This window comes from Pseudomassariella vexata (genome assembly GCF_002105095.1).
Source record: "Pseudomassariella vexata strain CBS 129021 chromosome Unknown BCR38scaffold_28, whole genome shotgun sequence".
Taxonomy (NCBI): domain Eukaryota; kingdom Fungi; phylum Ascomycota; class Sordariomycetes; order Amphisphaeriales; family Pseudomassariaceae; genus Pseudomassariella; species Pseudomassariella vexata.
In genome coordinates, this window is record NW_024467983.1 from 229,100 (window position 1) to 245,272 (window position 16,173).

Below are 16,173 nucleotides of genomic sequence, written 5' to 3' on the forward strand. Positions count from 1 at the left end.
TCAGGGCTCTGGAAATGTGTTTTCAGCTGATGAGCTGGCCCCTGTCAGATTGCCGCAGCAATGCGCCAACAGTTGCAACAATGGCCTAACTGTGGCTTGCACTTTCACCTGCCTCCTATCGGCCAAGGCGTCGCCTGATTCAAACTGAATGCTCCACCTTTATGTGCTGGAAGCCAACCTCTCATTGTGGCTCAACCAAGGCCCGGGGGACGATAAGAAGCTTATCGGTACGTATCGATCTCTAGATCGCAACCTTAATTAACTGCGTCCTTTTGTCGCCGGGAGGCGCCTGTTGCTTGCATTCTTGGGGAACTCAAAGCAACCTGCAGAAGCCTACTGACTTCAACTCCCAGCCACTATGTTGGATACATTCGAGATCCTCACCACGTCCGGTGTGGTGCTCTGGTCGCGCTCATTTTCGCATGTGAACCCTGCCATAATCAACAATTTCATTGCCGATGTCTTTATCGAGGAGAAGGCCGCAGCCGCTGGTGTTAAGGACACCAAGTCTGCCGCCAACAACCCAGCGTATAAAGCAGACCAACACACTTTGAGATGGTCCTTTTCCAAGGAACTTGGCGTCATCTTTGTTGTATGTGCTCATGATCATCCCCTTTTTCTAGAAGTGCATTATTTATCTAACGAGACCACGTAGGCAGTATACCGGTCCCTCTTGCACCTGTCATGGGTTGACAAGCTCGTTGATAATCTGAAGACCATATTCGTCGATTTGTACGGAGAACAGCTACAGAAGCCCAACACTACCGTGGTCCGTTGCGAGAAATTCGATGATTATTTCGACCAGCAGCTGAGAGAGTTGGAATCGAAGGCCACAACCAAGGCTGCCCAACCAGGTGGCACCGCATTCATCGATGAAGAAAGCATATCGGGGAATCTAGGAGACGAACCGCCACTCCCGCCAGGCTTGAAACACCGAAACAAAGTCCACGATGGCGCGCAAGACCGCCCATCCACGGCCGAATCCACCCCGGTGGCGACGCCGAATCAATCACGACCGTCGACCCCCGGAGGGAATCACTTGGTGGTTGGCAAGACCGGGCCTATGGGCAAAGTCTCGCGAAGAGCACGAAAAATGCAGATCAACAGCTCGGCAACTGCCTCGTCCGGTGACGAGGGGCCCGGAAGGAAAGGAAAGAAAGCGCCCAAGAAGGGCAGGAAATGGGACGCCGATGGGTTCGCAGACGAGGATGACGGTGTTCAACTCGATTACTCTGTCACAGGGAAGTCCGCCACCAGCGATAGCGAGGCGGAAGCAACTGGGCGCTCGACTGTGGTCGAAGAGATCGACTCGGCCACGTGGGGCAGCAAGACGTCTAAGGGGCAGTTCGTGCTGAGGGACCTGGACGACGAAGTACACGGCATCCTGTCCTCGGCACAGTCCAAGAATTCTGATAACGCCCCGACTGGCATCGTCAACACCGGCCTGAGCTCCATCAACAGCCTCTTCCGCAATATAGTGGGCGGCAAGACCCTGACCAAGGAAGACCTGGCCAAGCCGATGGACGGCATGGAGAAGCACCTCATTGAAAAGAACGTGGCGCGCGAAGCCGCGGTGCGTCTCCGTGAGGGTGTGGAAAAGGAACTTCTGGGTGTCAAGACTGGGAGCTTCGAGTCGATCGACACCCGCATCAAGAAAGCGATGGAGGCGTCTCTCACCAAGATGCTCACTCCGACTTCGTCTCTCGATCTTCTTCGGGAAATTGACGCAGTGACGCGACCGTCAACCCTGTCGGGTCGCAAGCCACGCCCATTCGTCATGTCCATCGTGGGCGTGAACGGCGTGGGCAAGTCGACCAACCTGTCCAAAATCTGCTTCTTCCTGCTACAAAATAAATACAAAGTGCTGATCGCAGCTGGCGACACGTTTCGTTCTGGCGCCGTCGAACAGCTCAAGGTCCACGTGCGCAACCTCAAGGAGTTGACCGAGCGCGAGGGCGGCCAGGTCGACATCTTCGAAAAGGGGTATGGAGGTGACGCTGCGAGCGTGGCCAAGGACGCCGTCAAAGAGGCTGCCAACGAGGGTTACGACGTGGTGCTGATCGACACGGCCGGACGCCGCCATAACGACCAAAGACTCATGTCGAGTCTAGAGAAGTTTGCTAAGTTTGCACAGCCAGATAAGATTTTGATGGTTGGTGAGGTAAATTGCGATATGCCCTATTTTACAGCCCCACCGCATACATACACAACCGGTACTGACGTGATGAACAGGCCCTGGTGGGCAGCGACTCGGTCGCCCAGGCACGGAATTTCAACTCGTCGTTCGGTCCCGGGCGGAATCTAGATGGGTTCATTATTTCCAAGTGCGACACGGTGGGCGACATGGTAGGAACGTTGGTCAGCATTGTGCATGCGACCAATGTGCCCGTTTTGTTTGTGGGCGTGGGGCAGCATTACTCTGATATCAGGAACTTCTCGGTCCGGTGGGCGGTGGAGAAGTTGTTGAGTACTTAGAGCAGGTGGGAAGTTCATGCATGATTCACACACGTAATCTTTAATAGTACGGTATGATACCAATATATGAATCCATTTTCCACTCTAGCTTGTCTTCAGATACTGGCGTGCTATCTTGCCTTCAGCATTGGCTATGGTTGTGTCGTGGCAGTGGCATTGTGTCTCATACCCTAACTTGGGAGTTACAACGCATGGTTTGGGTCTAGGATAATCCCGCCTTTTCCGAGTGGCTTTTTGCAATATGTCTCCTGCGATTGCCTCTGTGGCCTGGGACTGCAAAGTACGAGACCGACAATAATGATCGGGCCGATGGAGACTTGAGTATGCTGGAACATCTAGATGGGCCAGTCTCGCGGTCCCAACGACTGTGTGAAGTACTGACTGCCAATCCGAGATATAAATACTGCTTGGAGGATTGCCTGATGATTCACTAGCCTTGCGCCTCAATCTACTGAAGCCCAGGTCCGTTATCCAGCGTCATCTAACCAACCCCTACTCTTCCCACCTGGATCTCCAAGATACATCTCTATCTCGCAGCAAATAAACTGACGTAGATTCCCCACGCGACGCCAGCCAAACTCCCGACTAAAGTCCTTCCCTCCACACTCTTGATAAACGCAAAATTCACCACACTTACGAAGGGCCACAACCGCCACCCAGCCGTCATCAACGGCCAGAACTCCCCCTTGCTACTCTGCACCACGGCACTCCAATCAACCTGTCCATACCCGACCTCCTTACCCTTAGCCCCCACCAGGCTCCCGAAAAATAAGCTCAGCAAATACGCCACCGACCGATCCGGCGTGCTAAGCGGCGTGCCCAGAGGACGATCCATAGCCGACTGAATAAAGTGGATGAACAAGCTGAAGAGGAACGTGTTGACGGCAGCGCCGACGGTCTGGTCCAGTATGGTCTTGATGAAGGTGTTGGTCAGGTTGAGCTTGACTTCGACGAGTTTCCCTTCGGCGGCTTGCTTTTCAAGGGCTTTGTCGTCGTTGGAGGAGGCCGAGGCGATGGCAGTTGGGGTGGGCGAGATGTGGTAGGCGGGGAAGGAGGATTCGAGGAATTCTTGCCTGAGGGGGGGGGGGGGGTCAGACGGGCCGGGTGGGTTTACGAGAGATGGTCGGGTTTGCCCATGCGTTGTGGTAGGTAGAACGTCCCATTCACATGCGTGCTCCATTCGTTCTTATTTGGGGACTTGAAGAACTTACCATAGGAAGTTTGGTGGTGTGTTGACCACGGCGTACATCACAAACTGGAAGACGGGCACCCAGTCGACGATGAGCGGTGTCTGCTGGAGTCTGTCAGCACCACTCTTTTTTCTAGTATCCGAGCTCCCAGCGTGAGAAATGCAGAAAGCAAACAAGGAAAGAGTCAAAGAAGAATTCCCATGGAGCTAATCCTTCTCGTCGTCAAACACCTACCTCATGCCGATAAGACGTCAGCGTCTGCGCCAACAGATTCGAAGTAGCCGCCAGGACGGCCGACTGAATTGTGGCCTTGGCGATGGGAGGGAGCGCCATAGCTGTCTTGCAAGCGTTTCTTCTGTAAAGCAGCTCGGTAGCCTTTGTATCTATCTAATTTGGGTTGTGATATCAAGGTTTGTTGGTGCAAGTTCAATAAAAAAATAAGTCTAGTAAGAAGAGCGATGTGAGAGTTCGAGAAACTGTTGGTTCGCGTGAAATACTCGTTAAAAGATTCGAGGTAGGGTTGAAGTAGGTAATTTGAGGGCGCGAAATGACGTAGTGTAGGTGATTGAGCGAAGCGGGAGCAAAGTCGCAGGACAAAGAATGAAGAGCTGCCCGCCAGGAATGTCCAAATCCAAATATTCAAGAGGGGGTCAACTTTTGGAGATGCCGTACATTCACTCTCATACGATACCATTTGAAAAGATTGTTGAGTTGAGCTTTCGTGACTATTTCCCCCGGTTGAAGTAAAGTGGGGTGCCGCCCTCGAGATCTAAGGTCTGCAGTGTTGGCCAATCACCATATATCTGGATGTCAATATAGACTTCATAGCAAGTAATACAGTCCGCCACCAGTCAGAGTTATCCATTTACGGCCTGGATATGCCCCCATGGAACTGTAATCCCGTCGTTTGGCAAGCTTGTTTCAAAGTTGAAAATGCCAAGGGGCCTTCGCAACAAGGAACTAGAGCACAGAGATACACGCAAGCATTATTCCAAGATTTAGATTCTTTGATTCAGTATCTCATGGAACGCGTAGCACAACGGAGCAACGATCTGTCGTTCCCTACTGTGTACCCACATGCTCTTTTCGCCGAAGCTATAACGCCATATAAACGCCACGATGGCAAGACATTCCTTTCTCTTTCTGTGCAGGTGTGGTGCGAACTAGCACTGGCTGCCTGGTGGGAATAGGGGCCCTCCTAGAGATCTATGGTACTTGAGGCAACACAGAACGCACTTGGGCTCGAGCCCTATGACGAGGTGCTTCTACACCCACAAGTCAATGCCAGCGAGCAAAAAGGAGGTCCACGTAACACTGTAGTCCTCCCCGTTGAACCAGTAGAAATTCGCAGGCGTTTGCATACGCATAGCCAACATGCCCAGGTTCTGCTTACTATTTGCGCCAACTTACAACCCATCAGCCGAGCTGCCCACTAGGAGCGCTTCGACTTGGACTTTTTCTTCTCCTCCGGCTTACTATACAGCCAGATAGCCACGAAACCCAACCAACCAGTCACGGTAGCCCCAATGCCCGCGAGCCATGGCCACGCGCCGCTAATGACATAACTGCGCGGCCATTCATCGTGGGCGAAGTGGCGCACAGTGACTGTGTTCTTCTCCTCGACATTGTTGTAGAAGGTTCGCTTGTGATTGATCTTGAAGTTGAAGATGCCGTGCTGGTCTGGCAGCTTGAAACTCGTCGAGAATGTGGTGCTGTCGGTCAAACTCTGAGTAGCCTTCAAAGGCAGACGGTGGAAGGGCGAGAGCATGCTGAATTCAAGCTGCAATTCATCGCCCGAGGGCACGGTGAAAGCCGTCCAGTGGTCCCAGTCGTACTCGGAGAGGGAGATGGAGTAGGTCTTAAGCGAATCACGTCAGCCAACCTGCAGGTTGGAAAGGAGTCAAGATGAACATACCACATCGTTCTTAATTCGGTAGATCTTAGGGTTGCTTTGGTTGTTCTGACTCTCCTCGTTCAAGTGGTGCTCGATCCAGTTGGTCTTGATGACACCGATCTCATTGAACGTCCAGCCGGAGACGCGCTTGGCGAACTCACGATTAAGCGTGGCCACGGACGACTTCTCGTCCACCTTCTGGACCTTGGCATCGAACCACTTGTCACTGAGCATCTCAGCACTTCCAATAACAGTGAAACGAGCCGAGTTGCGAGCCTGCATCGTAGTTACGAGGGAGAGTTGTTTGCCACTAGCAAATAAGTCATCGATGCTGTCAGCCTGCTCCTTGGGGTTGTAGCTGTATGCAGTAGTCGGGGCTCGCAGGATCGGAGTTAGCAGAGCGCCGTTTCCGAGGGTCTGACCCGTGCCCGAAGGAAAAGCGAGGACTTCGCCGTTGGGGGACTCGGGGGAGAACAAGTTCCTGACGTCAGGACGGAGGGCACCTGGAGCGGGCAGCAGGAGCACGTCATGCTTTTCGGGCGAGGATGAGACATCGTAGTTGAAGTGGTCAACAACCAGGCCGTTACGGTCCGGAGGTAGGTGGATGTCGAGCTCGAGAAGGAGCGATACGAGGGAGGTGGGTGCCGGCTGGGTGGCTGACAGGCCCAGGAGGATGTTGCCGTTGGCATTGATGAACTGGAGGAGCAGGTTGGGTGTCAAGTTGGGACCGAGACCTAGCAAACCAGCCCAATCAGCAGTGTTTCTGGGTAGACATGCAACACGAACATACCCTTAGCCTTTGTAGGGAGGAAGAGGACATGATCGTAAGCTCGCTCGCCCAGGTTGAACAAGTTCAGGGTCTCGCTCTTGGGAGTTTCGTAGTTGATCTTGAACCCTCGGCCTGTGGTTAAGAGACGGTCAGTATGCGCCGCGGCCCACCTGGTACTCGTGAAGCTTTACGCACCTTCCAGGTCACCGAGGAACTTGGAGTATCCAGCCTTCTCAGCGACGTCCTCAAGAACTACAAGCAACCTCTCGCCGCTGGTGCTAATAGCCTGCGCAACGGCCGCTAACAACAGGGCCAGCAGGGAGAGAACGGCCTTCATCTTTCACTCTGTGATGTGCGGAAGTCAATTGGATGAAGGGCCCAGTGCGAAAGAAGGAGAGAAAATCAAGACAGCAGCTCGTGCTTGCCGCTCATGTGGGTGAAAAGAGTGCGCCGTTCAGTGGAAAATGGGTACGAACTTGGCGAGGCGAGCTGTCTCAAAATGATCCCAAGTCCAATTGGAGACACCCAGCTTAAGCTGCAAGGTGTTCTTGCTAGACCCCGAGCTTCTTGGGATACGTAACCCATAAACGCCAAGGCGGCCCGTCCGCTCCCCGCCGATCCACCGAATATTTGCCGGCGCGAGCTTCAACTTCACGGCTTGCTGTTGCCAGCTCAGGAGGTTTTGCAACTTGCGTCGTTGAGCTCGCAACAAAGCCAATTGAGTAAGTATCATTACCTTCCAAACCAAACTCTGGAACTTGCACAGTAAGCTAAAAATATGCAATTGATTCAGCTGTCATGTCGAACCCAACCCCTCACTTCTGGGCCGGCCCCTTGCGATACTGCCGATGGGCAGCCCGAGAGCGACCCGCCTACTTCTGGTCCATCATCGTCGGCGGCGCTGGTCCTGCCATGCTCGTCACCGTGCCGCCCATCAATGAGAGATTGGGCTACAAGCGAGCGCCACCTATTCCCTTGACGTATCCAAGTATGTGGCATTGGTCCCCGTCCCTTGGGAGCTGTTCGAAGTCGGGAAGGTTAACAACAAACAGTTCCGCCAGGCCCGAGAAAGACGTTGAGCGGGTATGACGATTGAGGAACAAGGGCCGGTGGACAGAACCTGAATCAGTATTGGAGTGGTGGATATGGTCATGGCCTCGAAAAACATGAACATGGAGGGTACGCAAATGTATATATCAAGAAGGCCCCCCTACCCCCACACCGACATGGTCGATGACATAGACCGATCAATACCGGCAATACCGGAATAGCGAGGCTACTTGTATCACCAAAATCACAGTAAATTCATCATCAAAAAGTTTCAATGTAGCTCTACCCTGGACGAGCGCCTGCTCTCATGTACGTCGCGTCACGTTGGTCGTCCATCTATCCGGTAGGCATATATAAATCCAGGAGTGCTACATCGCTCGGTATCCGTCACACGCATCTAATGATTCATTCACTCAAAGGCTCTCTTTGTCAATGCCATCAACCTCCCAACACCGTTGCCCTATGCATAGCACCTCCGTAACAGCCCATCTCACACAAGGTGTAGTCAATTAGCAGCCCTTGAGCAGGTTCTACCTCTCCCTCTGGATCAAACTCCACTCGTACTATCATCTCGTTAGCATGAAGTCCGAAAGCCTGACGGAACAAATCTACTCACCACCCTGCCATCGTCATCACCTGTATACACCAGCTGCGGCATCGGCGTGATACAAGTGATAGCGGCCTCTGTGTTGGCACCCGTCTCGCTTCTCGAGTCGATATGGTCGAGCCGTCGCAGAAACTCGAGGGCCCATTTGCCGTTCTTGACTACCCTCTTCCAGATATTGACTCGCCCACGCTTGTGGCCTGTGAAGACGAGGTAGTTCTCCAGCCATTCATTACCCGAGCCCTCGTAGAAGGCGCATGCATGAACAAAGTCGTCGTGCTCACCGCATACGTTCTGATCCACGAGCAGATCGCCGTTCAGTGAGTACAGCATCACATTTGGACCAGAGCAAAGCATGATCTCCCCAGAAACATCGTTGATGCGAGCACACTCCACGGAACGGGTGCTGGGGAGCTTCCGCACGAACTCGAGACGGTTTAGGTCCCAGAGGAAGGCGTGTCCATCGGCTGATACTGTGACGAAGGTGCTGAATGCCTTGGACACAGCGATAGTGGTTACAGGTGTTTTGTGGGCAAAGAGCGATGATCGCTGCAAGAGCTCGACCGGCTTACCTGACGAGCTCTGGATCCCGTGAACAGAGACAACACAGTCCTCTCCAGCCGTGATAAGAGTCTTTGAATCTGCCACTACGATGCACGAGATCTGGCCAAAGTGAAGATTCTCGCTGACACCAGCCGTTTTCCTGTTCTCGGTGAAGAAGAACCGGATACTGTTGTCGGCGAAACCCCATTCCAGATACTTGTCGAAGAAAGGAGGCAGATTGAGCCGGAATGGGGAAGAGCAAAGCAGACGGTCAAGCTTCGGCGAGTAGATCAGCGATGACACACGCTCATGACTGTCCAAGAGAGGGTGGGGTATCCGTGCCAGAGCGTGACTTGATGTGTCCAGCCTCTTTGCTGGGAACCTTACATTCTCTCGTGGAGGATGAGGTCGCGCGAATACTTGATGGGGAGTCTGACCGAAGTTGTGAATGATGCTAGTCGTCGCACTTCTCTCGTGAGCGTCCGTGATATTGTCGAGGTCTTTGGCGCCATGGTATGAAAGGTAATGGAACACATTCAAGTTTTCAACTGCCGCTTCTCCGCGCTGCTTATGGCCGAACACGAGGTCGATCCACAAATGGAGGTGCTGGCTGACGTACGGGCTTTCCAATGCCTCTCGATGCTTGGCAATGAATATTCGGGGGTCACCTTTGGCCCAAGGCGGCAGTTCAACATTATTGACCTTACCGCCAGAGCCCTGCCGATCTCCAAAGTCGTAACCATTAATGTTGGTTAAGAAGTCAGGGAGATAGAAGAACTCGGGGATCAGTTCTCGCACATCCGATCCGTTGTCTTTTGACGCCGAGTTCCAAGAGCCTGCGATGGAGAAGAACAGCCTGTCGGCATGATCAAATGTCCCACCTTGCAAAAGTATGTATGACTGGACAAACGGGGGTAAACGAATAAGATACGAAGCGACCTGCATAGCCGATGAGTAGTGGGTTCCATAATGAAAAGGCTGCTCGCCAATTTCTGCCAGGCTGTTGTATCGAGCCATGTAGTCCGCCTGTCGGCTAGGCGTTTGGGCTCCCATGGGCTTGGAGAGGTCTCGGAACGTGGCGGGATCATCCAGGTTCAGCTCCTCGCTGGTGTAGTCTGCCAGAATCCAGGGGAACACAGGGTATTGTGTCAGGTCATTGAAGGTTCTGCCAGCCATAGTATTGACCAGCATAAGGTAATGAAAGTTGGATATCTCTCCTTTTTGCCACCTGCGCATGGCGGGATTCCATTGGGTTGAGTTGAAGATGCTGCCAAACTTGGCTCCCAAGCCCTGCGAGGATTCTTCGAAGACCTTCAATGACTCGAGACGCCATGCATCTTCTGGGTTGGGCAACGAGTTGGCACCGGCTGTATGGGGTGTCTTGCCCATGAGCCTGGTATAGACCTCATCTCTGGTGGCCACATTGATGGCTGTAAGTAGGTAACTCCGCCCGTCAGTGAAGAATATCTCGATGGCAACATCGCGGAACAAGAAGCGGCGCTTTGATATGCTGATGACATCGTGCCATCGCCAGCTGCGAGATTCTTGTGCGCTGCGATTCGAGTTTTGACGCTTTTCGGCTGCTTTTTGACCTGTGATGATCTGCGAGAAAGGATCGCGATCTTCTGCCGGTGCCTCCCAGACATTGACGATCTCCCCATCGGCACACTGAAAGAAATTGTCCATTATGTAGAGTGCATCCTTGCCAACAAGCAAAATGCCTTCGCATGCCTCCAGTCCCACGATTCGCGAGATGTTGTATACCTGCTGCACGGCGTCTCCTTGTTCCAGCCGTCGCATAACCCTTCTGTTCTTATCTTCGAACCCGTCTTCACCCTCAACCGGGTCGTTCGGGTCATCAACCATCTCAAAATCATCATCGGGTACGACAGACTGATCTGAAGCGTCATTTCCCGACTGTGAGTCTGCCAATGCGCCTCCGGTGTCCTTCGAGACATCGGTCCCGGATTGACTGTCAGCAAGCGCAGAAGAAGGTGTCGTGCCAATTGACGGAACACTAGACTGCGGTGTAGCGGTGGTATTCAACCTTAGGCTTGAGGCCGATTGCGTGTCGTTAGCTTTTCGCTTTGGTTGGAACTCTTCATTTTGCCTCGCAAAATCTGGTAGTAGTCGAAGCCTCATGCGATTGCGACCTTCCGTTCTGTCCAGTTTCCATTTCATGGGGCCAGGCTTGTAGAACACAGCACCTGGTCGCGTCAAATCTCGCTCCATACTGGAGAGCCGCGAAGTGAAATATATTACATCGTCTTGCTGGTCTTGCATAAGCCTTTGGTGCTTGAAATGCTCTGAGCCGTAAATCGACTTCATCCAGGCATAATTTGCCATGTCATGACGGAGGATCACGGTTTCGCGCTCGATAATCTCCGATTGCCATCGTTTCAGGGTTTCTCTTCGTTTAGCCAGGCGCGACTTGGCTGTTTCTGTCGTCTTGTGGTTCTCCAGTACGGCAAATTCTTCCCATGTCCGGGAAATACCTCCGAAGAACATGCCATCAAGAGATGATTGGTGCTCATCGACCCAGTCTATGAAGGTGTCCGTGTCGATTTCAGTGACCTTCTTGAAGCCTTGGATCAACTGAGATTGATCCGGCGTCACGAATTGACGGAATAAGGTCGAGCACTCCTCGGGTTTCTGGACGAGCATGATTCGCCAAATATTGACAGCAGCTAGACGTACATTCGCTCGATAGTCCACCAGCTTCAGGTACAGCTGATAGCAGAGCAGCTTCATATAATCATCCTCAAGCGATAAAGAGTCAAGGACCACCATCTGCCAATACAGAATCTTCTCCATAGAGAAATTCGCCTCGAGTTCTGTTGTCTTTGGATCGTCCATCTCTGACAGTCTAAGCATGACGAGCTTGAGGAATGAATTTCTTATCGTTGAAATGGCCTGGCTGCAGAGCCTGACACTCTTGAGCTTAGAAACCTCGGGCTTGTTGAGATACTCCAGGAGGAGCCCTGCAAAATCGAGCATGGACTCTGTGCCGTTCATAAACCAGCCCTCAAAAATAGCTTCCACAATATGGAGACTAAAGCGAGCCATGTTCGTCAGAACCCTTGGCTCACTCAACAACTTCCAGTCCAACTTGATGGTTGTGGAAAGGTGGTTGATAGTCCTTTGCAGCACATATGACTCGAAGTAGGCTTGGTGTTCCTGAAATCCAGGGGGTACTTTGAGAAAGAGCCCAAATCCTGGAAACTCCTTTCGATGAAGAATTTGGTCCATGAAAACATTAATGACAAGCTCCAAAATACCTTCCAATGCCGTGTTGCCGATGCTCTGGGAGGCAACGCTTTTCTTCGGGTTCATCACATGACCCAGCCGCTCTACACTCGGCTGTGGTGAGTTTTGAGAGGTCAATAATTGGAACGACGACGCTTTTCGTAGCGGCGTTCCGCGAGAGGTTTTCATTGGGTTCGGTAGCGTTGTGTCAGTGGCACCAGATGTCCTGATAACAGGGGCAGGGGTTGAGGTCCCAGCAATTGGTCGGATTATCACATCGCCCCCTTCAAACGTGAGGGCAGAGTCACGAGAATTGAGCTCTGTTTCGGGGCTAACCGCAGCGGTGCTGACGAGGACCGGGTATAGCCCTGACAAGAGTAACCGCACGTACTCTGACGATAACGTGAAGTCCCTGAAGTCGGCGGACCTGCAGTGGAGATCAGAGAGAAAACGAACCACCGTCTGCAGTATCGCAGCGTTGCCAGCCACTTTTTCTTGGCCTGACTGGTTTGCTTCTTCATCGCCTATTAGTTCAATCCTTTGATTAGAGCAATACGACTTACGCCGACTTTCCAGCTCCTTCATAAGTGACATGGACCTTTGCCGTGACCTTGGTGGCATCGATGATTGTAGCCTTTCGTCTATGCTCCTTGAAAAATCGCGATCACCAGACGGAGAATTAGGATCTTCTGCGTTTTTCAGGACATCTTTGAGACCATGCTGTAACATCGAAGTAATGATGAGTAAGGCGTCTGGGTGCGTAATTTTAGACTTCCCGAACGTCTCTATCAGGCTGAAGAAGTCGAAGGATTTTTCAAAGTCGATTTCGGCAATGTCATAACCAAACAGTATGCTGAAACACAGCGGCCAAATTGTTGGGATGTCCCACCATCGCTTGAGCCGGTGTGCCATGATGCTAAATCCACCCGTCTTGCCCGCAAACTTGCCCGTGTAGCTTGACCCATGTGCCACTAAAAGCCGTGCAAGGATCTTGCAGCCATATATGACAATCTCCGGGTCGTCTTCTGTGAGCAGATGCAGCAACCACTGGGCCATTGTCAGTTTGGAGTTGTGAGCTGGCAGCTGTGCGTCAAGTACCTTGTTTGTTACAGTTCTGGCGAACTTTCTTATGATTGTCAGGTTCCCCTTTTCGCACAGTAGCTGGCTGTACATCTCCAAGATCTTGGTGCCCACTTGCTTTTTCGTCAAAATCTGTGGCACCTTCGGACCGGCGACATTCGTCTCGACCGCAGGCCTACGTGGAATGGAGAGCGTCCGATTGCGTCCAAGACTTGAAGCTGGTCTCGGCGTCCTCGGAAGTGAATTCGGGTTGGCGTGCAGGGCGTAGGTAATAAATAAAGCCAATGAGCGATGGACTTCTGTATTATAGCTACACTTAACAAGTGTTTCCAAGGCAGTTATGAAGAATCGAAGTACATTCTCGGGTAAGGATTCTGCCTTCAGAGCGTCGAGGAGCCTCTTAACAATGCCTGCAGTATGAACCAGGTTAGCTGAAGTCTCGGGTTCCGGGAGGGAGTGGTCCAATACTTACGCATCCTGAGCAGCCTGCGATTGTTGTATTGGTGATATTTACTCATGACTGCAAAAGTAACAAATTGCTTGTAGTAAAGCTCTTGGATGACTGGACCGCACTTTCGCCATGCGTCAAAGTCGATGAGCAGAATGCGATATGCGAGAGGGTTGATAATGACCGACTCAATGGGATCCAGGTGCTTGTAGCCAACAAACTCCAGAACAAGGCTGAGGAGTTCAAATGTTAAATTTTCCCTCTCCGTGCTTTCAAGAACTAGTCGTTCTGTGAGGGCTTCAGCACCGGGCATGTTGAACCCAAGCTTCGCTCTCAGCAAGATGCCTAGTATTGCGTAGCCGCCATCTCTTTCCATAGACTCGCTATTTCTCCAGCTAGAGTTGGTGCATCGGAATACCATCTGCACGGCACACAAAAGGCCTTCAGGTGTTGAGGCACGTTCGATAATTTTCAAAGCCAGAGGTGTGAAACCTGCAAGACGCCACAGCGCGTCGTCAAAATATTGAGGTACAGCGAGAATAGGCTCTCCACTCATCACGGCCACGCCACTAGAGCGGAGCAGGGCATCGTTGACTGACGGCAGTGCGGTGTTGATTGCAATACCGGTACCATTTTTAAGTGTCAGTTGCACCAAGGTATTTGCAGGGCCACGGGAGAGAGCACGGAACAGCTGAGAGTCTCCAAGAGGGTCTTTCTCGCGAAAGACAGATGACGGCATAAAGCTGAGAATCAGCCGTTGCTCCGGCAGGAGATGGGCAGCTTTGTCTCGAATCACTTTGATAATGTCAGAGGAGCCATCCCTTCCAGTGCCGACCACGTCGTTCCTCAGTCCCAAAGCAGCAGAAGCCTCATAGGTCTGGAACCCCCCTAGGCAATCCTGAAAGTTTCCCTGATAGCGGGGCCCAAGTCGACTGGGAACGGCCAGTAAATCATCGTTGATGACATCCTCAAACAGATGAGCACTGGCAAGCGACATCTTGGAGTAGATTAAACCCGGGCCTATGTTGATAGAGAGCTCCCTAGGGGTTCCTAAGAAGGCCTGTACTGGAACAGTCTTGTTACTGTTAGAAGTAAAGGATGCGAAACTCTCGGTGCTGCCGTTCGAAAGGGGTGGCGACACCGGATATGAAGCTCGAATCTGCTCTACAAACTCCCCATTCACATACAGTGAGGCTTTGCTGGCGGTCATTGTCTTTGGCCGACGATGGACGAGAGCAATGTGATACCACTTGTTCTCTTTGAAAGCATAGGATTTGAACCTGACGCTGGGGCGCTGTGAAGTCACTGAAGTTTGCAAAATGAAGTTATGTGTATCCTTTTCGAGATATGTAAGGAGAAAGCAAGTCTGCGTCGAATCGCAAAGCCCAAAAATGGTTGTGTGAGACTTTGGATCAAACCGGTCCACCCTTAACCAGGTGGTAAAGGTGTACCCACCAGTTGACTGCGGTGGGAACGATCTTCCAATGCTAGGAAGATCGATAGATGCGTGCCCGTGGAGGAAGAGATCAAACTGGATAAAAGGGGGGCTCTGATGTTTTTCAACCATGTCCAGGCAGAACTCGGCTGAGCTCGGTAAAGGATTGATCAGCAAGCTTTGGGCATCCATGAGTTTGTTGAAGCCGAGGGACATCAAGCTCTTGCAGATGTCCAGGACAACCTCATGCTCTGTCTTGCTGAGGCCTGAATCGTCAGTGAAAGCCAGCTGGAGGAGACGCGAAAGGATGCCCGTATCGTGTACCTGGCAGAGATTGAAGTACGACGTGTCGATGACGGAGGAGATTACTTTGAGGACTAGAATTGACACTGGGTTCTCCGGCCGTTGACCGTCCCTTGGCATAGAAGTCCAGAAGTCCACAATGGTACGAACGACCTCCGGACTCTGGACAATTGTCTTCGGCCCCACCACTTTCTTGACAGCTTGGTCGATCTGCATGGTTATGTCCTTTGTTTCTTTACCATCTTCACTGGTCGTGCTAACTTGGCCAGTTGTGGGATTGGCAGAGCCATTCTGCGGTTGCAAATTCTCCCGGGAGCTCATGGCGCAGCACAGATCGTCAAGAGCGCGATCGTTCAACGAGAAGGAAAGGAGCTTGCCAAACAGCTGGCCGCTGGTCCAGAAGTCCAACTCGCTCCCACCAAGTCCAATGCTGGCTATTGTCTGCTCCAAGGCCTCCCATCCACCACCCTCTACCCTCGTGCGAAAGTAGCGCCTGTTCCCGGGGTGGGCGACAAACGCCGCAGACAGAAGGCTGAGGACTGCATCGAGGAGACAGAAGAGGCCCTTCTTTTCTTGCTCTGTCCGTTTGGGCGGGTTATAGAAGCCAGAAAAGGCCCTCAGAATGTCAAAAATGCGTTGGAACCCTCGAAGATGTCTGAAGTCGTCTTGTACGGAGCTCGGTGGTGCAGGCGCAGCCAGGTGCTGCTGGACCCGGCTGATCTGGGGAAGCAGCTCGTCGACGGCAGGGTATTCGTATCTCGTGTGGGGGGCAACAATTGCAGATATAGTATCAAGGAGCCTCTGAAGCACTTCCACCGCCTTGGAAGACGCAAGGGGCGTCGACGCGGAGGTTGATGATCGATATCGACTCGGGCGGGACGACATGGTGTCAGGCTGTGATTGCTCGTTGTGCGTCCAGGTAGTCGCCGCTATCCTTCATGTCGGTTTGTTAAATCTCGTCTGTTCATTGCCTTGCTTTTTCCAGGTTACGATCACAATGGGATACGGCAAAATTGTTGGAGGGGTGAGTAGAATCGAGAATCACGGCCAGCGAGCATTGGCTTGTTCTTTAGCAGAAGAACGCATGTACCACTTGGCGGAAAACTGGACCCTCTTCAAGGACACGAATGACACTG

The 16,173-nt window shown here is 52.3% G+C and overlaps 5 protein-coding genes across 5 annotated transcripts; 2 read left to right on the forward strand and 3 right to left on the reverse strand.

Annotated features, from left to right (window-relative positions):
- The first annotated feature begins 274 nt into the window (after positions 1-274).
- BCR38DRAFT_528961 (signal recognition particle, alpha subunit, N-terminal-domain-containing protein) lies at positions 275-2,570 on the forward strand. Its single transcript, XM_040865439.1, has 3 exons — positions 275-592; positions 656-2,161; positions 2,233-2,570. The coding sequence occupies exons 1-3, from the start codon at positions 359-361 to the stop codon at positions 2,473-2,475; spliced, it is 1,983 nt and encodes a 660-aa protein (XP_040709567.1). The 5' UTR covers positions 275-358; the 3' UTR covers positions 2,476-2,570.
- On the reverse strand, positions 2,571-4,388 carry BCR38DRAFT_452686 (uncharacterized protein). The gene is made up of 3 exons (XM_040861541.1): positions 3,900-4,388; positions 3,687-3,766; positions 2,571-3,548 (listed from the first exon to the last, which is right to left on the reverse strand). Exons 1-3 carry the CDS (start codon positions 3,996-3,998, stop codon positions 3,002-3,004), a joined length of 726 nt encoding a protein of 241 aa, XP_040709568.1. The 5' UTR covers positions 3,999-4,388; the 3' UTR covers positions 2,571-3,001.
- A 588-nt stretch (positions 4,389-4,976) lies between these two features.
- BCR38DRAFT_126610 (Dolichyl-diphosphooligosaccharide--protein glycosyltransferase subunit WBP1) lies at positions 4,977-6,868 on the reverse strand. The gene is made up of 4 exons (XM_040853517.1): positions 6,524-6,868; positions 6,350-6,460; positions 5,581-6,293; positions 4,977-5,523 (listed from the first exon to the last, which is right to left on the reverse strand). The coding sequence occupies exons 1-4, from the start codon at positions 6,663-6,665 to the stop codon at positions 5,098-5,100; spliced, it is 1,392 nt and encodes a 463-aa protein (XP_040709569.1). The 5' UTR covers positions 6,666-6,868; the 3' UTR covers positions 4,977-5,097.
- Positions 6,869-6,930: 62 nt separating this feature from the next.
- Positions 6,931-7,639, forward strand: BCR38DRAFT_452692 (uncharacterized protein). Its single transcript, XM_040861542.1, has 3 exons — positions 6,931-7,050; positions 7,122-7,316; positions 7,381-7,639. The coding sequence occupies exons 2-3, from the start codon at positions 7,127-7,129 to the stop codon at positions 7,422-7,424; spliced, it is 234 nt and encodes a 77-aa protein (XP_040709570.1). The 5' UTR covers positions 6,931-7,050; positions 7,122-7,126; the 3' UTR covers positions 7,425-7,639.
- Positions 7,640-7,908: 269 nt separating this feature from the next.
- BCR38DRAFT_356967 (WD repeat and FYVE domain-containing protein) lies at positions 7,909-15,922 on the reverse strand (the record flags this gene model as incomplete). Its single annotated transcript, XM_040857067.1, has 4 exons — positions 7,909-7,941; positions 7,995-12,286; positions 12,335-13,261; positions 13,324-15,922. The coding sequence occupies 4 exons, from the start codon at positions 15,920-15,922 to the stop codon at positions 7,909-7,911; spliced, it is 7,851 nt and encodes a 2,616-aa protein (XP_040709571.1).
- Between the last annotated feature and the right edge of the window lie 251 nt (positions 15,923-16,173).

What these genes read in the sequence shown, in the direction of transcription:
- BCR38DRAFT_126610 (XM_040853517.1), bottom strand. Translation starts at nt 6,665, where the DNA reads ATGAAGGCCGTTCTCTCCCTGCTGGCCCTGTTGTTAGCGGCCGTTGCG. An exon ending in GTTCCTCGGTGACCTGGAAG is followed by an intron (nt 6,461 to 6,523) that starts GTGCGTAAAGCT and finishes TCTTAACCACAG; the next exon opens with GCCGAGGGTTCAAGATCAAC. An exon ending in ACCGAATTAAGAACGATGTG is followed by an intron (nt 5,524 to 5,580) that starts GTATGTTCATCT and finishes GATTCGCTTAAG; the next exon opens with ACCTACTCCATCTCCCTCTC.
- BCR38DRAFT_452686 (XM_040861541.1), bottom strand. Translation starts at nt 3,998, where the DNA reads ATGGCGCTCCCTCCCATCGCCAAGGCCACAATTCAGTCGGCCGTCCTG. An exon ending in TGACGTCTTATCGGCATGAG is followed by an intron (nt 3,767 to 3,899) that starts GTAGGTGTTTGA and finishes AGACTCCAGCAG; the next exon opens with ACACCGCTCATCGTCGACTG. An exon ending in ACACCACCAAACTTCCTATG is followed by an intron (nt 3,549 to 3,686) that starts GTAAGTTCTTCA and finishes CCCCCCCCTCAG; the next exon opens with GCAAGAATTCCTCGAATCCT.
- BCR38DRAFT_452692 (XM_040861542.1), top strand. Translation starts at nt 7,127, where the DNA reads ATGTCGAACCCAACCCCTCACTTCTGGGCCGGCCCCTTGCGATACTGC. An exon ending in TATTCCCTTGACGTATCCAA is followed by an intron (nt 7,317 to 7,380) that starts GTATGTGGCATT and finishes AACAACAAACAG; the next exon opens with TTCCGCCAGGCCCGAGAAAG.
- BCR38DRAFT_528961 (XM_040865439.1), top strand. Translation starts at nt 359, where the DNA reads ATGTTGGATACATTCGAGATCCTCACCACGTCCGGTGTGGTGCTCTGG. An exon ending in AACTTGGCGTCATCTTTGTT is followed by an intron (nt 593 to 655) that starts GTATGTGCTCAT and finishes GAGACCACGTAG; the next exon opens with GCAGTATACCGGTCCCTCTT. An exon ending in AGATTTTGATGGTTGGTGAG is followed by an intron (nt 2,162 to 2,232) that starts GTAAATTGCGAT and finishes CGTGATGAACAG; the next exon opens with GCCCTGGTGGGCAGCGACTC.